General features: G+C 36.0%; 1 protein-coding gene and 1 long non-coding RNA gene across 2 annotated transcripts in view; one reads left to right on the top strand and one right to left on the bottom strand.

Moving 5' to 3' along the window:
• LOC124104740 (uncharacterized) overlaps positions 1 to 27,473 on the top strand; it is a 35,299-nt gene that overhangs the window by 1,347 nt on the left and 6,479 nt on the right. Inside the window, exons 2-3 of the long non-coding RNA XR_006855503.2 lie at positions 6,828 to 11,281; positions 11,383 to 11,495. This is a non-coding gene — a long non-coding RNA (uncharacterized LOC124104740). The remainder of the gene's footprint in view (positions 1 to 6,827; positions 11,282 to 11,382; positions 11,496 to 27,473) is intronic.
• Synj2bp (synaptojanin 2 binding protein) overlaps positions 6,216 to 27,473 on the bottom strand; it is a 31,237-nt gene continuing 9,979 nt past the window's right edge. Inside the window, exons 2-4 of the mRNA XM_046461828.2 lie at positions 24,206 to 24,342; positions 12,865 to 12,960; positions 6,216 to 10,726 (exon numbers count right to left, since the gene is read on the bottom strand). Of these exons, the coding sequence (XP_046317784.1) occupies positions 10,586 to 10,726; positions 12,865 to 12,960; positions 24,206 to 24,342 (374 nt within the window). The 3' untranslated portion in view covers positions 6,216 to 10,585. The remainder of the gene's footprint in view (positions 10,727 to 12,864; positions 12,961 to 24,205; positions 24,343 to 27,473) is intronic.

The following is a 27,473-nucleotide window of genomic DNA, read 5'->3' as shown; positions in this document are numbered from 1 at the left end:
GTAGATTTGTGGGGAAAGTCTAGAGCAGAATTTAGAACTGAAGGAATGGGTTTATACAGGATTGCTATGGCTCATGAACAGGATCTCCTTTAATGTTGGTGTTTCTTTATACTGTATTTTGGGTTGGTGTATGCTTGTCTTTTAACTCAGCTCTGTGCAGATATGACCATATGGGGCTGCAGGATTAGAGAATTTATTGTTAAGTATATAACACAGAGTTGAATCTTCACTTTATTTACTTCCCTTTGGTTTTGTTTTGGGCACCGGGTTACTGGGGATGGAACCCAGAGTTGCTTTACCACTGAGTTACATCCTCACCCCTTCTTAAAATTTTAGGGTCTTACTAAGTAACTTAGGTTGCTGAGTCTGGCCTTGAACTTGAGATCCTCCTTCCTCAGCCTCCTGAGTCACTGGGATTATAGGCGTGCACCATCATGCTCAGCTTCACTTCCCTTTGATATTTCAAAATTCATGCAACATTCAGGTTATACAAATGTATTACTTTTCCCACTTTACCTCAGATCTTAGAAGACAAGATGGATATTCCAAACTCCAGTCATTATCTTACCAATTCACTACATAAAAATTACCCACTGGATCCTACTCTATCAAAGCCCTGCACCCGGATAGTAGTTATAAATTATATACATATATTCTGGATAAGCCGTTTTCAGATAAGGCACATATCCAACTGAAGTGACCCTAGGTCTCTAGTCTCTTGTTTGTTCATTTATATAAGAATTCATTGAGAATTTTGATAACCTTGAAGGAATAACTTTAAATATAATAGCAGGAATTTCAAGTATCCTGGCAGATTGTCAGGGCACAAATTTGGAGGCAATGAGGAATTTAAGCACCTATCAAGTCATACTATCTCTGTGGTAAACTCTATTGTCTATACATAATGCTCACCTTAAACATCACTACTGTATACCTCAGTTTCTCCATCTGGTAAATCAGAATAAGTGATAACTTGTTGTCAGTTTCTAATTCTCACCCCCAAAAAGAACAAATTTCTCATCAGTATGGAATCTGTTGCTTTCCCCAAAATATAACAAGTTCTGTGTTTCTAGTGTTCATAAACAGTCAAAAGTTGATTCAACCATTTTAAATGTCACACATGGGAAGATATAAAAATTTATATCTGGGATATAAGAAATCTCTTCCACCCATGCCAGTCCCTGAGGACTTGTATAGTCTTGATATCTAAGAAAGTTATCCAGGTATATAGCAGATACCAATGTCTGCTCTACCAGCACTTAAGTACATGGGAACACTTTGAAAACACTAGTCCTTTTTGAGAATTTTAGCACTGAATTAATTTACAAATTACGTCCAAATTTCATGGTTATTGTATGGAAAGACTAGTTACTTCATAAATCTTTGGATTTGTAATGCCATTAATACCTACTATCCAATTTAATTGAAAATCATTCTAAGATTTGAGGCATGATTCATTTTATAGTGAGCTGAGACTCAGCAAGGTTTAAAGGCTTGTACAAGGCCACACCTTGTATACAAATATCCTACATAGAACCAACCTTCCTGTAGAATTTGAAAATATTGATTACTTTCTACTCGGGCTATTTCACTTCCAAGGATCCTTTTGAACTGCGACTTCTTGTCTAGCCTTGCAAACCTTAAACTCGAATCTTTAGTGCTTTTCCATTTTCTTCTTCCAGCCCAGTGTGCTTCAAAATCCCTTAGAGAACTAAAACACAAACTGCTGAGCCCCATCACCAGAGTTTCTGATTCAGGAGATAAGAGATGAGGCCTGAAAATCTCCTTTTCTAACAACTTTCTAGGATATTTTGAAGATGCTGGTCCACGGACCAAATTGTGAAAACCACTGCTCTGCTTTCCCTAAATAAATCCAATTTTCATTTTGGCTTCAAATTTTATCACAGTGTAGATGACTTCTGCTACATTTCCAGAAACTGGAACTAAAGTTTGGATGTTTTTCTAACCCTTCAAGGTCAATATGCCACAAAAGATATAATATTTTAGTCACTCTCCCCAATCTAATTTCTATGGCTATCATTAAAGTAGCTGAGACTTCAGTTCAACTTGAAACCAATTAAAATCAAGTTCTTAAAATTATTCAACTAGAAAAACAACTGTTTCTCCTTTAGTTCACATTCCTCTTGTAACAGTGATAACAACCATTACAGTTTTAGAATTAATCCTCTATTGTGCCATATTATTTTTTATGGGGTATAAGTTAAGGGATAAATGGAACCATGCCTAATACACTTTGGTCTTTCATGACTTCCTGATAATGCTAAATCATAATTTATAATTTTTTAAAATAAATTAAATGGTAAAAGCTTCTTATAACATACTACATAGTTAAGAATACCGTTAGTGATTTCCAAAACAAGCAAAAACCTGTTCTGTTACATTTTAGAGAGAATAAAAGGTTAACTATTTTGCACAAAAGTGCTAGAGATCTCTTCTGTATAGACTAATGACTCTGTAAGGAATTCAGAGTGCAGTGTCTCAAAGTGTACTACTACCTAAGTTACAGTAGATTTCATCAGGTGGGGCAAAGCAGGAACTCTAGCCTTCTGGTTGTTATAGGCCTAAAATTTCATCTGAAAGCTTTTTCTGTCTAAATATTGTCAACTATATTAATGATGGTTTTCTTTTGGGTAGGCGAATGTGTGCTTTCATGATACAAATCAAGGGTGAAACAGGATTTTATTTATTGCAGTTTTTTTTAATTTCCAGAAAACAATTTAGAAATATAAATGTTTGACTCCAGAGCAAGTATACTTTAATCTCAAACTTTTTGAAAAGGAAACCATTAAAAAAATGGCCTGTCTATATATGTGCATTTTATATTGTTTGAATATCATTTGTCGTCCACCACTAGCTTTAAAATAGATTGGCCAACTATCATTATATACAGTTTCCTGCAAAACAAACAAAAAGCACATTATTCTAATAAAAACTAGAACTTGATAGCTCAAAGTAATAACTTCTTCAAGTAACCACTTCAAAAATCAAATAATATTACTGAACCAGGCCTATTTTGCTCTCATACAATATACCAATAACTGAAACAAGTTTTTCAAAAAACAAGAGTTTTATTCACAAGATGACCACATGTGAAGACAGGAGAGTAGGTCTCAAATCCACCTCCCCAGAAATAGGATTTTGGGGTATTGGGGGTGGGGGTAAAAAAGTAGACTGATCTAAGACATGGAGAAAATGGCAGTATGAAAAACAGAAGTAAATGGTGGTCTATGCAATCATAACGAAATTTCACGGCTCTTCACATAGCACATGTTCAGAAAGTTCTGGTGCTAGTTTCAAATGTTGACTCTCAAAACATAATTATTAACTGGAAACAGAAACTTTTCTCTTATAAATTCTTTTTCCCCCTATTTTTAAAATAGAAATAATTTTGATTTGATTGGTATATTTTAAGCTTTAAAAGAAGTAACTTATATAGTCAGTATAGCTACTTTTATTGTGTGCATCCTTGAATCCTGAATAGCGTTTTGGCCATGATGAGAGCCCACAGTCAAGTCTAAAAATGGTCACAATTCACCTCTTCCAAAATTACAATAGGGAAAATTGTTTGACTTTCACTGGTTCCTATTTCTTAGAGGACAGATTTTTAAAAAGAGTTACTATAGAAAATGTCAATGCTTTTCAAATTGGGGCTCAAAGGAGTCAACATTGGGGAAACTTCTCTCATTTTTACTCCTTATGGCCAGTTTCAATCTGCAATAGGTTTTGGCATTGATCCTCAAATAATAAATTAACAAGGACTACTGTTTGGGGAACTACAGTAACATAGTACATGATATTTGAGTCAACAACACAATACATATTGGATGATGGCACAATAAAATGGTAATGGAGTTGAAAAATTCCTGTCACCTTGCATTTTTATTCTATCTTTTCCATGTTTAGATATACAAATGCTTACCATTATGTTACAATTGCTTATAGTATGAAGTACATAATATGCTCTGTAAATTTGTAGCCTAGGAGAAATAGTTGTACTTTCTAGGTTTGCATAATTACCTAAGTTTGCAACAATGACAAAATTGGATAATTATGCACAGAATGTGTGCTGGTTAAGTGATGCATGACTATAAAGTTTTACAAGAACAATTACACCTTTTTGCTTAAATATATGTCCATGGTTGCTTTCACAAGTACAAAGACCCAAAGTCTGGCTCTTCAAAGAAAAAATGTTTGTGCCTGGTGTGATGGTGCATGCCTGTAATCCCAGCTGCTCAGGAGGCTGAGGCAGGAGGGAGGCTAAGATGGGAGAATTGCAAGTTCAAAGCCAACCTCAGCAATGGCAAGTGCTAGGCAACTCAGTGAGACCCTGTCTCTAAATAAAACACAGAATAGGGCCAGGGATGTGGCTCAGTGATACCAAAAAAAAAAAAAAAAAAAAAAAAAAGTTGCTCCTTGAGTCTAGTTTCTTAATGTGGTGGATCATAAATGCCCACAGTCTGCACTACTTCCATCAAGAGGTGGGGTTGAGGTCCCCCTTCCACAGTGACTCCAGGCTTGGCCATAACTTGCTTTGGCCAATAAAATATCAGTTATAGAGTCATGAGACTTAAATGAATACATGTAAAGGACTTAGAACAATAACTGCAATACTGGTAAGAGCTCAATAACAGTTAGTCTGTTTGCCAATTTTTATTATTTGCAGTACATGAATGTTCTATTCCTTCTCTCCTATGTTAAATTTAAGCCTCAAATTGACCATTGATTTCTGTCCTCTTTCCATTGTTCTGCCAGAAGTGTTAACCTAAGAAGGTAGCAGAAAAATAAGGAGATTTAATCAACAGTCTCCTAAATAAGGTGATGAAAAGGATTGTAAAGATTCATTGACAAATTCAAGTTTTTATTGAATGCCATAGCTCACTTAATAGGCATAGTTAGACATAGTATTATCTCATTTGCTATATCTGATATCACATAGCAAAGCTTGAGATTATCATAGAATCTGACAGCCTCATTAACACATTTAATCTATAGTGAAATAGATATTGCGGTTTTATACTGACATGTTTTCCAAGGGACTATTGGGCATTTACTTGATTTGAAAAACAAACTGCTGTGTACATCCAGAAATGCAATGTAACATGACAATCAAAGAAGAAAGGAAACAAAACAAGGCTCATGAGGAAAATAACCTCTTAAGAACTATCATAGCTTGAAGGTAAAATTCACAAGTATCCAGTAATAAGAAACTCACAATCAAAGCAGCACTGCAGATACAGCATTAAAATGGGATTCAGTTCTGTGTCTTCATTTGAGAATCTTCAAACAAGGAGGAAGGATCACCCATTTTCCTGTGATTTGTCAATAAATTTACAAAGTTATTTTGTAAATGACCTTGCTGGTTAATAATTACATTGCATTTGAAAATCTCCTTCAGCCCTCTTCCCTTCCCTATTTTTCCTGGGAAAATAGAGAACATTAACAGTGAGGAAACTTTTTAGGAACAGGCATTAATGTTTGCTATAACTTGATTCCTTAGCAGCCATAATGCTTTTTAATAATTTAATAATTTTATGCTATCAAGTGAAGCAGGTAAGTAGATCACATGCTTTGTAAATACTAACACTAAACAAAAGAATATAGCAATAAAGAATCTGGTTCCAACCAGAACAGATTCCTTAAAATATGTCTTCCTTTTGATCCTGATTGTCCTTTTGGATGCAAGTGCTGGTCTCAAAAATATTTGCAGTTAAAAGAGGAACAGCATTGGGCATGGTGGTGCATACCTGTAATCCCAGCTTTTGGGGAGGCTAAGGCAGGAGTTCAAAACCAGCCTCAGCAAAAGTGAGGCCCTAAGCAACTCAGTGAGATCTTGTCTCTAAATAAAATACAAAATAGGGCTGGAGATGTGGCTCAGTGGTCGAGTGCCCCCGAGTTCAACCCCTGATACACTCCCAAAAAAGAGGAACTGCAAAAAGGGTGTGCCTGGGATAGCAGCTAACATTAAACCTATTGTAGGAAAAAAGGTAGAGAGCTTCAAAATCCAATTGTCGACTTCTAGGTAATATTAGATAACTTAACATCAACATCCCCACTGTCAGATGCTGAACTGTTTCAGCTTAGAAAGCAATAGTTTATCTTTGTATCTTCAGCATCTAACAGAGAAATACTCATTAGTTATTTGCTGAATGAAGAAAAAAAAATCCTCATCTGTTCAAAGATAAATCTCCACAGAATATGGTTTGAACAAAATCTTTATTGGCTCTACATAAACTATAGGAACTCAACTTCTCCACACTTTTGATAGTCTATAGTTCCTTGTTTCATTTCTTTTAAGTACATTTTAAAATTTAAAAGCAACATCCATCACCAAACACCAAATATCTCTAGCACTATTAGAAGAACACATCCAATTGAATATTAAGTCTCTCAGATTGTTCAATGAAATCTCCCATTCCAATCATGATGCTTGTTAATACCCTTCAGCTATCAGTTCTGGTCTTCATTCAAAGTTCAAAAAAGAGAAGATGGATGAGGACTGAAATTAAAAAGGACTTTTGTATATATGCATACAGTGGACACATTCAAAAGGAAAAGATGAGAGAAAAAGGGGACCTCTGCAAGGCTGAGGTTGTGGCTCAGTGGTAGAACACTTGCCTTGCATGCATAAGGCACTGGGTTTGATCCCTGGCACCACAACAAACTTAAAAAAAGTTTGACCAATTTAAATTAGCTTACCTCTCTAAACATTGATTTCCTTATTTCTAAGGCAAATTCATTCCATAATCCTTCTGGTTCCTTTTTAGCTTCAATATTCTCTCATTTGGTTCCTTTTTTTTTCTCTTTAGAGTGGAAAGTAGAAGCTTTATTAAAGGACAGTAGAAAAGACTTCTTCCCGGAGGAAGAAGGGGACCCAAGAGATGGAATCCATCATTTGGTTCTTAATGGATGCATGAACTGAAACACTAATCATATATTTTGCTGGAGGTGGAATAGTTTCTCATTAACACATCAGGAGTGAAAGAATGTTCTACTTAATCCACATCTATATCAGGTTCTGAAATGGCCCAAGGAAAGTTATTGGTTTGGGGCAAGAATAAATCCTGTAGGTAATTTAGTAGTTTAAACAGTGTCTAAATTCAATTGCCAAAGAACATTGTCAACTTAGATTGTAACCGGAATTGCCTGATAAACCTGTTTTATTGCTGCCTGAATCCTAGTCCTGTATATTACTATCCGTATGTTGCTCTGAAGTATAGCCTGGTCATAATTACTTTCACTAGCTCTCTAGGTGATTCTCACCTAAGAAAAAAAGGAAAACTACTAACACAGAGTGGTAACCTCTCAAACTTAATCATGAATTGGTCTCCTGGAGGGATTATTAAGATTGCTGGTTGCCATATATATAACTGATACTGGTACCTGAAATCATAAGTTTAAATCCTGTTATTACCACCTCTATAATCTTAGGAAAATACTCTCTGTAGTCTCTTTATAGCAATACTTAGATCTCAGAGCTGTGAGACATAAATAGTGTACCAATCAGTCTCCTGGAGGGATTATTATAACAGATTGCTGGTTGCCACACTCAGAGACTCTCAGTAGGTCTACAATGAAGCCTAAAAATTGCTTTTCTAACAAGTTTCCCAGTAGTGATGCTTTTTGCCCAGAAACCTCCCTTTGAGCACCACTGGTACAGTTTCTGGCACAGAATGCAAAAACAAATATTAACTTCCTTTTTCCATTATACATAGCAAGATGGACCAATGATTACACTAAGATGTTTGCACAGAAGTTAATACTTCACAGGAAAAGCAGCCCATCTAATGAAAATTACATGTATAATCATGACAAGTATGAGAAATATTTTAAAGTACAGGGCATTAAAAATACCTGCATCCCGTTTTTCAAAGCTTCATTATAATTTAGGTGGTAGGAATATTAAAAACAGTATTAAGTATTAGGAATATTAGGTTCAATCTATAAAGAATATGAATTTTTTTACACCATATAATGGATTCTGATACCTCATCCATGGTAATAATTTGTTTTCCATAGAATTAGAAGAACATAATAAATAGCAATACTTGCATCAAACTTTAATATTTTGGTCTTTAAATGCTATTTAATTTCCAAGAAAACCTGTAATATAAGTGCATAAGAATCCTATTACCACAAAACAAAAATACTGATGATGGGATAGGTGGCTTTTTATTTACATATACTAACAAGTAAAAAAGCAAATCTCTTTTCTGCTTTCCATTTGCTTCACTTTGTATGTCCCAAGGTCTTTCATGAATTAATGTCTAAACCCTGAGGTGAATACTGGGAGGTTAAACAGGCCACTATAGAAGTAGTTGCACATGCCTTGCCATCAGATATAGGGAAAGCACCAGACATTGGGCCTTCATGGTGGGCTGGTTAAAATAATAACTGGATACTGTTGGTTTTTCTCTATGGAACCTACAACGAGTCTCAAAAAGTACTGAATAGTTCAGGTTGGAAGGCATAAGTTAGGATTGTTTAAAGCATGTTTCTTCCTATGTTAATAATTGACCCAGAGGCAAGATCTTACTGGAACTTTTTATTTTGAAAGGCCTTCCCTTTCCATTTAGCCCGATGCCATTAAAACACAAATTTCCTTTTCTGAACTCTCTAGAAAATAAAACTGATGACCACCTGTAGATCTTCATTGCTGCTTCATGTTCTCCATGGTCCTATTTCTTTTCATTACTATTTTCAATTATTACTTAATCTGACAATAAACTTTTCATCTATTTATGAATTTTCTTAACTAGACTGTGAACTCTTATTTAAGAGTCCTTAACTTGTGCCCTTTCCTCAAGTGCTTCAATTCTAACTTTTTTCTTTTGCTTCCTGCAATATAAACTTGACACCAACTTACACTCCCCTGTTTATGTGTCTAATTCCATTTAAAGCTTTCTCTTCCCAACTGGAACCAAAAAAACCCTTTAGGATGAAAGTAAATATTTCACTTCTTTGTAAGAGCATCTCAACAAAGCTGATGTCCAATCAATTTTATTAAATAACTGTTAATTTGTCCATGCTAAAAACTGGATACAATTTATTACCTGAGGAAAATTCCTCATCATCTTAAGTCACAATGATATAAAGCCTCCAGTCTGGTTGGTATATTTGGAGAATGGGAATGACTTTCTAAGGCTAAGCCTTAGTTCAGTTATTCTCAGTGCTTTAAAACCAACACTTAAATAAGATGGGTCCCATGTCACCAATATCCCCCGTATTCCCTAGCATCCATTCATCCATATTTTCTTTCCAGGCTTTCCCCAGGAAACAGCCATCAAATATCCCTAACCCTAAACAAACAAAACTCATTTCCTCCCAGTCTCTGAAAAATTGCTTATTTTAATGTATTAAAAGCCACACTCATTGTTTGGAGCCTTTCAAAAAGCTAGTAATTCAGGCCTTCTCATATTCCCTAAATCAGAAACAGAGCTGATTTCATGCTTATCCTGTCCAGGAGGCAGTTCCTTTTCTCAGGTTTTTTCCTGTTACTAGAAACCAAAAAGATTGGTAGATTGCCTGAGAGGGTTCAGATTCCTCCTTGAAGGCACTATCTTTTGTCCTTTCAGAAGTTGTCTTGATGGGTTGGTTTGGTCCCACTGCCATATCCCTGACCACAATCATCCCCATTGATCCTTTAACAGTACTGTGAGGTATCAAAAAAATCCACTAGTATAGCCACAAATTGGTAAGACTTATCTTTATATCTCAAAGTTTTTTGAACTGATTGACCTGAGCAGAGCTGTCTTATACCAAATTTACCTCTACTTCATCTTAGCTAGTATGAAAAGAAATATTGTTCTGATTTTTAATTAGTTGCTTTAGTTATTGTTTTTTAAATGACTTTGATTAGGATGCCCTTTGAAAGTTCAACTTCCTGTTTCCCATTACATATGTTCTGCAAATAGCTATTTAAAAGTTCTTCAATTAAGATTAGCCCTTATATACAGAAATCTAGAAACCACAGAACAGTTTTCTCACCTCTTTAATTTTCCATAAGGCATCAATATTATACTGTCATATATGCATATGTATCTGTATTATATATATGTATTCGCTTTTTATAAAAAGTAAAAAGCTCTTCTTAGTCTCCTGTGTCCAATATAGGCACCAAAAATATATTTAGAAATTAAATAAAGGCCACAAGTACTTCCCAAGGAAGATCATTAAAAAAGAAAACTCCTCTCTTCCTCTTGTCATACAGCTAGCTGGCCTTCAAGACACGGCAGCTAATAAAACGGTGTGACCCATGATGACAGGAAGACTAGACCGTTCCATCTTTGGGTGGTAGCTGAATTTCTATTAGCAGTCCTAGCAAAATATATAACTCCTCATTTGTTCTAAGCAAGTCTTTTCTTCAGCTTTCCTTCAAACAATACCTTTACTCTCCCATTAGAATATGAAGACTTGGAGCTTCTGAACAGCAATGTTCTGGGTGGGAATCAGTCACTTTAAATCATGTGTTGGCTATGCAGAGAGGGAAAGATACAGGACAACAGCAGGGAAGGAGGAGAAAAGAAATGTAAGTTCACACTGGGAGCACTGGAAGACAGCAAGACTTTCAAAGGTGTTGCCGGTATCTCATGAAGGCCCAGGCTGCAACCACGGTGAGGGCAAACACTGGCAGCAGCACCATAGCTATGGGAACACCACTTGGCTCCCCTTCACCTCGATGTCCTATAGGTCCATTCTGCTCCTGTAACTGGAAGGGAAAGAAAAATATTAACTCTAGTGACTACAGTGTTCACCACAATTGAAATGTCATGTTGACACATCACCCAGGGTTGTAGTCTGTAGAGCACCCAAAGTGGTAAACTCAAGCATTTCCTATTGTCCTGAGCTTGTGCACCGTAGACACAGATGTTTAAGGAAAAAATAGGTCTGAGGGTTCCCCAAGGGCAAGTCAGATGTACTCAGTTTCTGTACTGCCTCCATCTCACTGCATGTGTTTCATATCAGGAAAATGGAGTTATGAGATGAAACCTATGTATCCTGTGAGGAACCTGGATATTACTAAGAAGGAGAAGGGAGAAGGAGAATATCTTCCTTGGAATGTTTGCTTATATGATTATTAATCATCAGAATGCAGTAAGATCAGATCAAGGAAATGTAAATAAAAGTGCAATGCCATCACTTGGAAATGTTTTTCAGTTCCTGGAAGGTACCCCCTCCCTCCTAAGATGAGGTGTTGTCCTTCATGCCCTAATTTATAACACTAAGGTGAAACCTATATGGAAGAGAGGTTAAAGAATGAGAGGTAAGTGAGTAATAATAAATTATATACTAGTTATTATAATTTCTCATGCCTAAATATTCCTTTTGAGATTGGATTATCTTTCTTTATTGCGTTTTTTTCAGGGTGGCCCTTCTGACTATCAACTTTTAATGATTAACTTGCAATAATTATTGTGCTATCTTGTTAGATACCTCCTTGTGATAACCTATGAAACTTTAACCCCTCCATCTGAAAGGTAAGACCACACAAACTACCTTTTATACCCTCTATCCCACTTCTACACATTTCATTTCTTTCTTGATGTTCTGAGAGGGTATATTCAATAGGAAGACATGTATTTTAGGACTAGGCCAATTCCCTTGAACAGCAGGATCTGTTATATTAGGAGTTATTTATAAATGCTCCCTAAAGAGAACACTGCAAAGCACTTCCCACACACCTTTAAAAAGAATCCTAATTATATCTTAAGTATATGCCTGTATTTAATTGCCTTTACCTACTACATAAATTCTCCCATACTTTAGAAATACAGAAGAGTCAAGGCACAAGCAGTGGATGACCAATACTGTCTCTTATCAACTTTTTCTTTTTTTGTTGGGGTGGGTACCGAGGATTGAAGGATTGAACCCAGGGGCACTTAACTACTGAGACACATCCACAGCCCTTTTTTGTATTTTATGTAGAGACAGGGACTCACTGAGTTGCTTAGGGTCTCACTAAAGTTGCTGAGACTGGCTTTGAACTTGCGATTCTCCTGCTTCAGCCGCCTGGGATTATAGGCCTGTGCCACTACACTGGGCTTATCAACCTGCTTTCTAATCCATCATACCCACATTCTGTTTGTAATACTAGGTGCTAGCTCAGCTTTTGTGTTTTTCCTTCTCCATTTTTTTTTTTTTACTAGTTTCTCTCAAACTTCTATAGCCTCTCTTTACTCAGTCACTAGGTAAAGCAAAGAATATACCAATTTAAGAAGGAATAACTATAAAGGCACAGTGAACCTGTACTGTGAATACACTTAGAAATTCTTGGTGCTGTGGGAAGAACTGTCTACTAAGTACCCTTCATATTCATCATCCAAATTATAATCACTAGGAAATAAGAAGTGATGGAGGGACAGATATTGTCTTAACCCAATTTTGAATTCCATTTCCTTTTTCCTAGAACTCCCCTTTGAGCATGATAGCTTTTGTCAAGAGTTATCAAGTTGGTAGAGAAGGGTTCATGGAATGATAGGGCAAGTAAACGAGGGATCCAGGAAATACACCATCTTTGTAGTCCAGAGTTTTATAAACAAGATTTTTCCAGGGCAGGTATATGCTTCTTTCCCTAACAAAATGTAAAGGTGATTTTCCCCCCAACTATTTAAATTTGACTATTAAGCTTTATCTTTAAAGAACGTTACCTTGAAGGCAGGATCTGGGTTACAAGCATATTGTTACGAATTTCTTTTGATGACAAACAGAAGAACCAGAGAACTCCTGCCTGTGCCAAACAAGCTCTTCAAAGTAGTGACAGAAAACAAAACAAAACACAAACCCACCCACCCACAGGTTTACTCACAAGGATGGTGCAAAAACCCAATGGCTGCAAGTGACACCTACTCTGTGTTGCACTCTCAATGAAACAGCATAGCCTGCATTACGAAAGAGGTCTACTGCATCCCGGTGCAGCAGGTTCTTTAGGTCTTGACCATTTACCTGTCAAAAACAGTGAGGGAGAATAGTAAGAGAAACAGACAGCTAATCTCGTAAGTCAACAATCTACTTTCATATGGCCAAAGCTAAAAAAACAAAAACAAAAACACCCCAACTCTTTCAGGGCAAATTCAAAGGGCTAGGAATAAAGGCAAAATTACTTAGAATCATTTTTCCCACTTTCAAAGTTGTTTTCCTACAGCTAAGGTTCTGTGGGCCATAGGAAGAGAACCTACATAAAAATAAAATGGGTTCTCCTTTTTCCCAGCTTCTATGCCTGTCCTGTTTTGACACTTGGGATTCTTTTACTATATTTGTATGTCTTCCTAGAGAATTAGCCTATAACTAAACAATCTTCTAGGTTATAACCCTATTCTTGATATTCCTAATCCTTAGCATTATCAATTTTAAATCTGGAAACGTAATTCTATGAAACTCTCCCACAATTAATTGATTGCTTGATAGATAGATACCAGGGATTGAACTCAGGGGCACTTGACCACTGAGCCAAATCCCTAGCCCTACTTTGTATTTTATTTAGAGACATGGTCTCACTGAGTTACTTAGTGTCTCACTTTCAGCCTCCCAAGCCACTGGGATTACAGGTGAGCACCACCATGCCCAGTTTACACAATTTATTTTGATATAAATCTATACTGGCACATTCTCTTGGGCTTACTTTATTGTGACCAATTTTCCTGGATTCCATAGACATTCCTATCCTTAAATTTACTAAACACCATATTTCTGTGATGATACAAACCTTAAAAAGGGCATTTAAACATAGGCTACTCTTGGCAGTTAAAGGTAAATGATGTGAGGAATACTGGAATTGATACTGTTTATGGTTAGGAGTGACACTGGCCACAAGTGATATCTATCCTATGCTGTACCCAGTGACACAGCACAGTAAAATGTGTACAAGATACAGATCTTTTGTACACATCAGTGTTATCAACAGCAATAGCAGTAAGAATATTAACATATTTATCTATGCTTTGTATATGTTATCTTAATTCTCTCATCCTGTGAAGAAAATAGCATTTTTATATTGATTTCATTGATACAACAATTGAAGCTGTGTGAGACTAGTGAGCTAGGGCTAGTTTTTAAATAATGGAAGGAGAATCAGAGTATCCTTGCATTCTACTGTCCACATATGCTACTATTCTACCACCCTAACTCACCAACCATCCCTGACTTGATTGAAGCTCAAGCTATTGACTTTTTCAATTCTCTCATCTCCCTTGTCACAATCTTCCTTCTCCAAGAGATTCATAGCATTCTATTTCCTGCTAATGCCCTTGGTAAATTTACCAATACTTTTGCCTTTCAGGCTGTCTGTTCTCTTTATAGTTACAAACTCCACTCCTCTTTTGTTACCAACTGAGTGACACACACTTAAGACTTAACATTAGATATGCTTCAACTTAAAACTATTAAAAACCTGTCAATTTCTACTCCTTTTATACTTCCTAGTCCCATCTTCACGGTTGCATTTGTAACTTCAACCAAGCACTTAATGAATCATTAGAATTTGTTGTCCCCAAGATCTTCTGACATCTTCCCAGTCCTGGGTAACATACTACATCTACTTTCCTTGTCATCACTGAGTTGAATATTCCTAGAGAAAGATAGTAACTCTACGATAGATACACATTAGCTGAGTCTGGCTTATCCTTAAAACGCTCTACTCATCAAAAAAACCCACTAAGAAATATACAGCAGTGTCTCTTCCACACCTTTTCCACCATCAAAGCCCCTTCCAATCTTCTCTCCTCTCAGCAGATTCCCATCTCATCTTTTTTGAGAATAGTGAGGATTTCTCATACTCTCCCCCTTTTCTTATCATCCTCTTTAGTTTCTTGATATCCTCTCACTGCTCCTTTCCCCTAATTTCTGAATTAGATCTATTTCCTTTATCAAGGATAAACCATCTAGTGAAGTACTTGTTCATATTCTCTCTATTATTTTCTCCTCTCAATTGCTTTATTTCTCCTCTATAAAGAATACAATTATTTCTTACAATCCACTACCACCCTCTTCGCATTTTTTTTTTTTTTGGTAGTGATAATTAAACCCAGGGGTGTTTACAATTGAGCTACATCCCCAGGTCTTTAAATTTTTTTTTTTTTTTTTTTTTTGAGACAAGATCTTGCCAAGTTGCTGAGGCTGGCCTTACATTGCAATCATCTTTTCTCTGCCTCCCAAGACTCTGGAATTACAGGCATGTGTTACCATGCCTGGCCTCGTCTTTCATTGCCAAACTGTTTAAAGATCTGTTTGCAAGCACTGCCTCCACTCCCTCAGAATCCATTCACTCTTTATTCCTTTATAATTTAATAATATATAAGTCGGGAGGAACATGTTTTCTTGAAGGTCAGCGGTGATTTCCAATCGTCAACTCTTTCTCAATCTTCAGATCAACTCCTTCCTTTTGTAATCTTCTCCTATGTACACTTAGTTCTCTTAGTCCTTAAATTATTCTTTTTCTGATTCCTCTCCCTTTCCTTCTTCTTAAGGTAAATTAGCATTCTTCACTGTGAGTCCTTCAACCCTTCTCTCTCATGATGATCTTTCATAATTCCAACCATAACCTGTAAGATAACTCTCAATTTTTATCCTGCTTTTACTTTGGGTTTTGCTAGTTTCCTGCTGAATGCTTATACTTGACCTCAATGCTCTACTAGACCTCAATTCAACATATCCAAAGCCTCTTAGTAACTTCCCACAAAACCAGAAATTTCCTGACTTCCTTCTCATTGCTACGACCACCTTTTCACACTAAAATGTTAATACCATTTTGCTGTTTAAGACACAAAAACAAAATTGGGGAGCAAGGAGAGTGCATACTTGATTTCTCAAACTGGTATGCAAAGTCCTCCAGGAAAAGGCTCTAACCCACTTTCTCAGTTTAATCTCTCTCTTCCTTTATATATTCTATGCCCGAGATATGCATAGCTTACTGACCTCTAGGACCTAAAACATAAACATTCATATCTATGCTAAGCTATATTCATCACCTAAATGCTATTCCCTTTTCCAAAATTCTACTTATCTTCCAAGATTGATCTTTAAAAGGATCAGTCCTGCAGTGTTTGCTGGCAAAGAGTAGGAGTTTTGTTGACTTGGATTTTGACCAAAGGTAGTCTGTGAAAGGAACTTTTTCCTCCAAGGTTCTCAAATCCAAGCTTGGTAAGGTTGTCAAATACTACAGCACTACTCTTTCCAACACACAGCCCTGCCACACTGAGATCTTCAAACCTTCTGTTTCCCTCCTACTCCCCACATCACTACCAAGTTCCTCAGTGTTTTATATAGATTGTAGGTTCATTTAAATTACCTTTTCCCTCATGAATGAGTTATTTATAGAGATTTTGTTAAATATTGAGCCATATGCATATGTGGATATTGGCAGGGTTGTGTTTGGTTTATGATACTGTGCAAACATTTCATATTAGCCAATAAACAGAAATGCATACAAAAAAAAAAAAAAGGATCAGTCCTGCTACCTATAATATAGACTAAACATACAGGGTTTTCTTCTAGTTGATGGACCTTGATTTCACATTATCAAGACAACTTCTGATTATGCCTTTTTTGGGAATGAGGGAGATAGGCCCCATGGGAGAAACTTTATAATGAATTCTCAATGACTCAGTTTTCTAGTTAACTCCTAGGGGAGAGAATAGGTGTGAGATTACTGACTGTAGTGAGAATACCCACTTATGTAATCTAGCCCATATATTAACTATATTTCTCATTGTAAAAAAAAATAGGTATTTTCTATTAGAGCATACAAATAAGTTAATAATGCAGTCCTGTCAGCTAATGTCAAATGATGTCACAGCTCCAAATTAGTCTCAACAGCAAAGTGTCACAGTAATATGAATTCAAGTGGAATAACTGGATCACTCCATGACATTCATGGTAGGAATACTGAGCTTAAAATAATCTTTGCCATAATGTTCAGTAATGATTCCAGGAAAAATTATTTAACATTTATATTATGTTTGGGGCTCCTAGTCATTCTACCTACATTAATCTTCACAATGGTTCCTTTATATTAGGAACTTCCATTTTTTAAGTGATAAATCAAAAACTCAGAGAAACTATGCAACTCATCTATGAGCACATATAATGGAAGTAACAAAGCAAAGATTCCAATTCGAGCATCCTGGCCCCCAAACCTTCACTTTAAAACACTGACCTACACAAATTTACACTGTAAGCAAGGATCTCATTTCAGCAACATTTCACTATCTCATTAATGATGTAAATTAGATTTTATAGTTTTGTCGGTATTTAATGTTAACTTTACACATGCATAAAACATAGGTCTTTAAATATTAGTATTTTTATCATTTATATATGCTAAAGTAGAATTAAAAATTTAAAAATGCAGCTTAGTTAAATGCCACTTCATGGACAAAGTCTTTCTTCATAATTTCACTAGATGTGACTGGTTTACTTCTTTGGATCTCTGTAATATATAAAGCTCTTAAATATAATATAATATAATCTCATTAATATAATATAATCTCATTAATATATAATGCTCTTGAACTCTGCCTCATGTCATTTTACATTCTACTTTGAGTAACTTGAAGTAGTTGTATCTCAACTCATCATTATAAGCCTTATAACACCCGAAGAGCAGTTTGTACAACACTTGAACATAAGAAATGTCATGTTTTCCTGAAGTTTGGCTACAAGTGTGCCCTGCAGGAAGACTGACTGACAACAATCTCAGTATCATAAAGTTGAAAGGTCTGGAGTCTAATAATAGTTCTATCTGCCAATGATTCAGTGAACAATCTTGGCCCTCATTTGAACCTCCTCCTGCTAACAAGGAAGAAAGACATTGATGATATTAGGCAAAAGAAGGTACTATAAAGGGCAAAAGCCAATTAGGCCTCTCAGCCTCTTAGTAAAGCCTAAATGTATTTTAATATAAGAGAATTATTCTAACTACTATTTTAAAAATAAGACCCTTTTGCTGGGTGTGGTGACACACACCTGTAATTCCAGAGACTCAAGATGTTGAGGCAGGAGGATCACAAGTTCAAGGCTAGCCTCAGCAACTCAGCAAGGTCCTGAACTTAGTGAGATCCTGTCTCAAAAATAAAAATAAAAAAAGGCTGATGATAGAGCTCAGTGGTAAAGCGGTTCAATTCCCAGTACCAAAAATAAAACCCTTTTAAAATAAGAGAAATTCTAGAAATGCAAAGAAAATTTCTTTTTTTTTAAAAAAAATTCATCCTTCACCTAAGATAAACTAACCTCATAAACAAGTCATGACTATGATTTTCTCCCTTGACAACATAATTTCTACTACAAATCTGAATTTGCTTTCTATTATTTATCTCTCCTAAATATTTTATAGTTTCCAGTTGCTTAGCTACAAAATTATATAGATTTTACCATATATATCTACAGAATTCACTTTCTTTATCACCATACATTCTAATACAGAAAACAGCTCTCAACCTCCGGGTGATTTTGAAGTTGAGTGAATCCTAATCTAAACTACCTCCAATAGTCTTTCAACTGGTCTCCACTCCTAGACTACTTAAGACACTCCTATTTAAGACACATCCCATGCATCTACAGATTTTATTGATGAGTTTCCATTTACTGAAGTATTGAAGTTTCAAATATGAGTCTGTAGGCCAAGTACAGAAGGTTGTAAAATCAACCCATTGGGTCAAGAGAGTATTTAATTTTTAAAAAACGAAATCAGAAGAAAACATTAAATACTGGATTTTATCACATACAGAAAAGTAGTTTTCTTAAACTTTTATTTCAAATATATATGCTTATTCCAATTTGATGAATACAGAGTATATGTAGTTCTTATTATAGGACATAATTTTAGATTTTTGAAAAATACTTGCCTACCACAGTAGTTCTTGAACTACAGAGACCCAACCAGGAAAGTTATAATGTAATTTTGATTTACAGGTCTGAATGAGATTCTGCATTCCCAGGTAAAACAGACTGCTGATTCTTAGACTGCCTTTTTTGGGGGGTGGGTACTGGGGATTGAACTCAGGGGCACACAACCACTGAGCCACATTCCCAGCCCTATTTTATATTTTATTTAGATACAGGTCTCATGGAGTTGCTTTGTGCCTCACTAAATTGCTGAGGCTGGCTGTGAATTCATGATCCTCCTATCTCAGCCTTCAGAGCCACTGGGATTACAGGTCCACACTCAGCTGGATGTCACTTTTAATACCAAGAGCTACTCAGCTGAGTAATCTCAGAATTGTTAACTTGCTACTGCTGCTTCCTTAACTCATGGCATAATTTTTATTGAACCCAATAACAAGTTTACAATGTACTAAAAATATTTACCAAGTGAATTATTTGGAGAATCAGGATGGTGGTGTTCTAATTAATAACTGATGGGTTAACACAAAATTTTTGCTTCAACTCTGACTACTGGCAAACTACTGTGCTAGATGTGTTTCCTATTCCTGCTTTAGGAAATAAACTAAGCTAAAATTAGTTTTCTTGGATGATTAAGAATTTCAAATTGCCTCAGGATAATCCAAAACAGGAGCTCTCACTACAGGATAGATGTGGGGCCATAAAGAAAGAATGAGCCCAATTTAATGAGCATCAATCTTAGATAATACTGTGGATATTTTTATCAAGATCCTGAAACCACATTTTTGTCTCTTTTTTCGTCAAAGTTGAGAATAAAAAAAAGTTATCTAAATCCAATTAGTCAGGCCCAACCAAAAGAGTCAGTATATTATAATAGAATGATTCACTAACTGAACAACTAAGTTAGATCTTTAACCTGTGCCAGTTATAACAAGCCTCAGTGCTAGAGATTCAGAGATAAGAAGAGAGACTCTTCTGTAGAGGTACTTTGTCTAAAGGACTCTGCTGCATATTTCAATGTCTGTATAGCTAACTAGATGGGGTTTCTGCTAGGTCATTCCCCAACTGCTAATCTAAATGGAAACCAGACTTTCATCTTCTTTGTAACTTTCCACAGCCCCGACATATGCTCGAAAGGCCATCAAGTACAATAATTGATAAATGGTAACTAACCAACACTTTCTTTCACCCAATTGACTTGTACTTGAATAGAATATGAAATGCAGTTGGCTAATGGCCCAGTCTATACTATTTTGTTTTATAAATGGTTTGGTTAAAGAGGAGCATGCATCTATGCAGTGTAATAAGCCAGCTGCATCACCCTGAATTTCATAAAAAGATTGAGAATTTACAGAAGATCCACTATTATTAGCTATCTACCTCCTTTCATTTAGGTAGACAGAGGAAATAAGAAACATCAGAGAGTTTACTCTTTTTTTTCTTTTAAGCAAAAAAGAAAATTTCTCCAGCTTCCATGGTAACCTATTCTAATATGAAACCATCCTCATCAACACACACACACACACTTAAATAAATAAGGAAGGAAGGAATTTCCAGCTTTCAGGTCTTTTTCTCCATTACTAATAACTATTTTTGTTTCCCATACAACACAACCTTTAAAAAATTATTTAACATTGATTAGTTTTAAATTTTTATTCTTTTTTTTGTTGAAATCATAAAAAATTAAATTTTACTTTTTGATGAGAAAAGAGGGCACTACATGATATACCATGCAATTATTCAATTTTAGAACTTGAAATCAAGACAATATGTGGGTATTACTTGGAAAGAATAAAAAGATAGTCAATAATAACTCAAAAAATTTACAGGTCACTGAATGATACTTCTATTAATTATCTAAAATGGATGTGTGCCAAGGAACATATTCTTAATTTGATTATCTCACAAAAGTTATTAGAAAAAAGTGAGGCACATTTTAAAACATGGAAAAATAACCCATATCAGGAGAATAGAAAAATCCATTAAAAAATGGAAATATATTGGAGCTGAGATTGTGGCTCAATGGTAAAGCACTTGCCTAGCATGTGTGTGGCACTGGGTTCAATCCTCAGCACCACATAAAAATAAACAAAGGTATTGTGTCCATCTACAACTAAAAAAAAATTTTAAGGAAATATATGCTAATAATTTAAAGTCATTCATAGAGACATCAAAGCCAATAATAAATGAATATGTAAGTACATTAAAGGATGAAGTAAGCTAAACAGATGAAACCATTTCATGGTTATGGCCTAATGGATTAACTTAAGCATAGAGAGGGAATATGATGCCATGGATGAGTGAGGTAACAGAGACTGTTCCACAGTGTTTGTTAAGGAAAGGGATCTACAAAGAAAATTTTGGAGCAAACTTAGATGGGAAATTGAAGTCAAAGGAATGTAGGCCTAGCTAGAGAGAATATGCTGCCCTTTCCTCTTACATGTCTCCATCTTTTTCTGTCTTATTTCCTGCATACCTGTTTTCTATTTCTGCCTTTCTATCCCCTGACATTTTCCCTTCTCTTTTTCAACATGTGTTTTGATAAAGTAAAATCCTATTTACTATAAATTTTAAAGATAGGTAAGCTGAGTTTTTTAATCATCTACTTTTCTTTCATTGACAGTAATCTCTCACTATCCATCACTACCCCCCAGCCCTATTTTAAAACTTCAGAGGCCTTCCAATAAGTCCATCTTCTAGAGAAAAACCAATTTCAGTATGAGTATGATTACCATCTACTGTTAACTGACCATACAGGCACAGTGGATAAGAACAGAGACTTCAAGTTTGGACAGACCACAGTTTTAGTTCCCCAACACTTATTATTTATGAGGCCTTAGGCAAGCTGCTTGACTTCATCAAGCCTCAGTTTCCCTAGCTGCAAAATGGGCATAATGATCATATCCACCTCATAGGGTTATTATAATATTATACAAGATTAGGTCTGCCAGGCACAGTGGCACACACTGTAGACCCAGCAACTTCAGAGGCTGAGACAGGGGGATCAAGAGTTCAAAGCCAGCCTCAGCAACTTAGCAAAGCATGAAGCAATTCAGTGAGACCCTGTCTCTAAATAAATTTTACAAGATAGGGCTGGGGGTGTGGCTTAGTGGTTAAGTGCCCCTGAGTTCAATTCCCAGTACCAAAAAAAAAAAAAAAAGAAAGAAATATCATATAGCCAATAAAGATGATATTTAAAAAAAAAAAGATTAGGTCTGAAGTTCTAAAAATGCTACTTGTCATTTAATGCTTAAAAACTTCTCATTGTTTTCATTTTGCAATAACCTACATTTAACCAAAGCTTTTCAAATACTATAGTTCTCTTCTTAACCCCTTTATTACTCAAGTCTTTCTTTAACCACAGAGCCTGTCTGAGATTGTAATTTGTGTTTCAAATTACTAAACCACATAGATCCTACCTACATGCTATACCTTTATTTTAACCACCCACTCTTTTTCCTTACTATACCATTGCCAAGTTGATTTACAGTTTTTAGGATGTCTTTCTCTGGGGAGCCATAGGACATCATGTGCTTCTAAACTCTTCAATATACATTTGAGATGAAAGGTAGATTATCCCTGTCTCCATCTTACAAGGTTAATAAACAGCACCTAAGAGAAGCTTAATGGGCTAGAACACAGTAAAAACAGTGAGATGGACTGAAATAAAGCCATACATGAGATTATATTTATATTCTGGATCAGTTAGGACACATTTTTTAAAAAATATTTTTGAGTTAATTTAGATATCTCTAATAGCTATGTGTTCTGATTTTCTGGGGACTAAGCTTTCTTGAAGAGGTATTCAGAACTATTGCTGAGCCTGATCTCTTGAATACTCAGAGACCAAGGGAAGAAGAGGTGGACGTTCTGTTTTCTTTGTATCTCTGCCTACACATATTACTATAAAATGGGCTGGATGACAAAGAAGTGTCTAATAAGTTGACAACTCAGAGGACCAGGAGACTTCCCACATATGTCCTTTAATCACTATTCAACTGGACTGCATGAGATATAATTCAAAAGGGAAAATTCTAAACAAAGCTACAACAAAGTCTTTAAAGGGATATACCTATCTTATAGAGGCAGATTCAAAATTAAGTCTCTTAGACTAATTTTTTAATCAAGACTTCTCTTAACCTAAATTACATCCATCTATTTCAGCCTCTTCCCAACTTAACCTTTGTGCCTCATTCATAAGAGAAAGAAAAAGTTTTTTCCTCTTCAGACCATGGGCTCATGGTCTATGGCCCAAGTGAAGAAGAAAGTAGGGTTTTTTTTCCATAAAGAAAGAACCTAGTTCAAATTTCCATTTATTTATGTCTAGCCCTTTGAAGCCCCCATCTAACTCCAAAGAATGTAAAACTTACCCCCCACAACACTCCTCCATTCTTTATAACAATCAACTGTATCATTTACAACTAGTAATTAGCTGGTTATTTTTCAGCTAGCCCTGGAGTTTTAATTAAAAAAAAAAAAAAAATCTACAAAATCACCTAACCAGGCTGAGGATATAGCTCAGTTAGTTGGCAGAGTGCTTATCTAGCATGCAAAAAGTCCTGGGTTCAATCCCCAGGATCACCAAAAACAAAACAAAAAACAGACAAAAAAAAAAAATCACCTAACCTTCCTACCTCTCTCACAACTGAGATACTGTGATACTATAGCCAATGATGGGGAATAGAAATGAAAAGTGAGGCCAGATGTATGCTGTGCATTTTAATAGTTTTAAAATTCTTATTTTGCCAGTATTCTGATTTACTATAGGCTAAGTCTAATTTATTTTGATACTGGGTTAGCAGGATGAAATGGGAGCACAGTTGATAAGATAGCAAAGTTAAACTGCATTCCAATATTTCATCTTTATAATGGGTAAGAAAGAGCTCTGAGTCTATAATGGGTAAGAAAATACACTGAATTCCTGCTTTTCTTCTTTGAAACTAAATCAATTTATAGAGGCTAACAATCCCCCCCAAAAAAAATACAAATTCATTTTTTAATTTTTAGCAAAAGAGAGGTAATAAAATATTGAAAAAATGATGAAAATTGTGGGTTTTAAATCTCTTCCCCACACCAGTCCTTCACCTCTCTTTGATTTGTGATTTTTGGAACTTGGGCAAGTAATTTCATATTATGGGTTTAATTTGCTATGTCTGTCAACTAAAGATCATATTATCCTCTAAGCCCAATGGTAGAGCTGGAAGACTGAGCAAGGTTTGTCCCATTCAACTATATAATCTGGATATTTCCAGATCCAAAAAGGTAGGCAGGAATCTTTCTAAGAAAGGGGTTAGGGTAGGACCTAAGAACTACGGAGCACAGTACAGCAAAGGAGGCAGAAGCCAGTTCTCACCGAGAGGATCTTATCACCCTCCTGGAGCCGCCCATCCAGGGCGGCAGCCCCATTCTCTTTGATGCGGCTGACGTAGATGCCACTGTCATTGGAGACATGCTGTTGATCTGTCCCACCGACGATGTTGAAGCCCAGCCCTGAGAAAATCATGGAGGAATGAAGGAGATGGGGGTGAAGAAGAAAGAAAAGGGATTAGAGAAGTAAAGAGAGAGAAAAGGCCTAGGGGAGGAGAGGCTGGTAAGTCAGACTGTGAGGCAGCTACAATAGTCATAAGCAAGGTCAGTTAAGTTCAAGAGTTAAGGTCAAGAATACCAAGTTGCCCACTCAGGTCAGGTAGGACTGAAAATACAAACACAGAGATCAAGATGACCTGTTGAATACATACAGAAAGATCTACATACAATTAAAGAATATAGTCATTCCTGTAAGATGTTAAGTGGTTCTGCTCACATTTGATTTTGATCCTGTTGATGGCATTCCTGGCATTTCTATTATTAATGTAATAGGATTAGCTGCGTTCATAAGAACCTAAGCTTTTAACCAATTATGAAATGAATTGTTCTTAATTGAGAGATTTCCAACCATAACTTCCCCTCCATACTTCTCTCAAGATTCTGGAGAATTTGTATATGGCAGTTTTGGAAGAAGTGATCTTGGGAATTTCATTTATTATTTTCCATTTTGTGTTATGGGAGGAGGACAATGTATAGGTGTTGGTAGGAAACCTCAAAACCAGAAAGGTAACTGATGCTTCATGGTGGACATAGAACCAAAATCCCCCCCCCCTTTTTTTTGTTTTTAATCTCAAGTACAAATAACCACATACTTGGGTATAGTCATGACCAAATTTTATTCACTTTAGATAAAACTGATTCCCTACTGACTACCAACTGCCCATCTGCCAAATCTCTAGTTCCTGGAAAACACGATTCTATTCTTCATTTCTATGAGTTTAACTATTTTGGATGGGTATAAAATTTTAGTTATGCAAAATGAATGAGTTCTAGAGATCTGCTATAGAACACTGTGCTTACAGATTGACACAAGTTTAACTTTGAAAGCTGCTCTCTCACACACACACACACAAAATGCAATGTAAGGAAGTACTAGGGATGTGTTCAAATTCCACACTAGCTGTGAGAGACCTCAGCCCCTCCAAATCCCACTTAATAATACAATATTAAGTACCCTCTTGGTAGGATGAAAGATACACCCTTAATTTGTATCACAGAGGATGGGGGTGTTGGGAAGGTTCTGATAACTTGAGATGAAGTGAAAAGGTAGACAGATCCAGACACTTCAAAATATGTCAACAGGGTAGATTTAACTGTTCTTATTATAATAAAATACAGAAAGCAAGCAAGCTAACAAGCCAGCTGAGCTAACAAAGCTAGTAAGCTAACAAAGTGCCGTTTTCATGGACCAACCACTAAGCTGTAGAAAGAATTTCACTCTATAGAAACCATTGTCATAAAGGGATTTTACCTATGCATTTAAGAAAAGAAGACATAATTCAAAATAGCCAAACTATTCAATCAGCCTAGGTGTCCATCAACAGATGAATGGATAAAGAAAATGTGATATATAACAAAGGAGTTTTATTCAACCATAAAGAAAAAAGAAATTATGGCATTTGTAGGAGAATGAATCAAACTAGAAACCATCATGTTAAGTAAAATAAGTTAAACTCAGAAATTCACGAGTTGTATGTTTTCTCTCATATGTGGAAACTGGAGGGGAAAAAGGAAATCAAAGGTCAGAATGGACCCCCTAAAAATCAAAAGATCAGTAGAGGAAAGCAACCAAGGAGTAGAAGGCAGGAAGGGAAGGGGGGAATGCAGGGGAATGATATTGGCAAAATTATGTTGTTATATTGTGTGCATGTACAAATATGCAACAACAAATCCCATCAATATGTACAACTATAATACAACAATAAAAAATGTGGAGATGCCAGGCACCACCATGCGCACCTGTATCCCGGTAGCTTGGGAAGTTAAGGCAGAAGGATCATGAGTTCAAAGCAAGCCTCAGCAACTTAGTGAGGCCCTATCTCTGAATTTAAAAAAAGCGGGGGTGGGGGGGTGGGGGATGTGGCTCAGTGGTTAAGCACCGCTGGGTTCAATCCTCAGTACCAAAAAAAAAAAAAAAAGTGGAAGGAAAAAGAAACTCCGAAACTCCTTTAGGGGCTTCTTTATGTTAACTACTGGTTGGTACAATTCAGGGCCACAGTACAAAGAGAAGGGAGATAATTTGGAAACAATTAAAAAACAAAATGCATTGGTGCAACTGGAAGGAATAGGCATAGACAGCTTTATACTACTAGCCTCTCTTTAAGTATCTGTTCAAGAAAACAGATTAATGAATAAAGAAAATGTGAAAACATATACTTAAAAAGAGAAAATATGTGGGCTTTCTAAAAAGTTTTCCCTGTTGGTAGGATGAAAGATACACCCTTAATTTGTATCATAGAAGACGGGGGTGTTAGGGAGGTTCTGATAACTTGAGATGAAGTGAAAAGGTAGACAGATCCAGATTATGGAAGGCTCTGAAATGACTTCAAAACAATGGCAGGTTTGGGTAAGGGGGATGAGGCCAATCAGCCTGTCCCAATCCTGGGACAAACTATTTATAGAAAATCTTTCAATGAAATCCAACATCCTCAGTATGGTTGGAGTGTCACCAAAATGCTGTTGTCTCTGGGGATCTTGGCAAAAGAAAGCAAGTATTAAGTAGCCAAATGCATTACAACAGTTAGCAAGAGAAGGAACTCTGCCACAGGTTATTTAAAGCAATAGAACAGTATCCAAAAGAAGATAAGTAGAAGAAATCTTACTGAGACTTATTATAAACAAGCACATTCTACTACCCACCCCTTAATATCACATTATATAGGTACATTTATAACTCATTGCTAACTTCTGTCATAAATGAACCAAACCACTTAAAATGAGAACTCCTGGACTGATGTAAAGCCCTCTTCATCCACTTTTACAGAACTGAGCTCATCTATAACTCAAAGCCTTGCTACTATAAATGGAAGTCTCCACAACATTGAGTAACAGTGTTTCAACTCAACCATATACTTCAATTGGACAGCATTTGCCTAGCATACAAATGCACAGGAGTCCCTGGGTTCAATTCCCAGTATTAAAATTAAAATAAAAATTTAAACTTGGACCCTGTGTATCCCTAGATAATCCCCAGTTTATTTGTTCACATTTGTTATTTACCACATGTCAGGTACTGTGTTAGGTTCTGAATAAGG

The sequence above is a fragment of the Marmota monax genome, unplaced genomic scaffold (assembly GCF_021218885.2).
Source record: "Marmota monax isolate L192 unplaced genomic scaffold, Marmota_monax_Labrador192_F-V1.1 WCK01_AAM20220418_F8-fsc00001, whole genome shotgun sequence".
NCBI classification, from domain to species: domain Eukaryota; kingdom Metazoa; phylum Chordata; class Mammalia; order Rodentia; family Sciuridae; genus Marmota; species Marmota monax.
The sequence above is the reverse complement of the archived record's forward strand: the minus strand, read 5'-3'. Positions and strand labels throughout refer to the sequence as shown.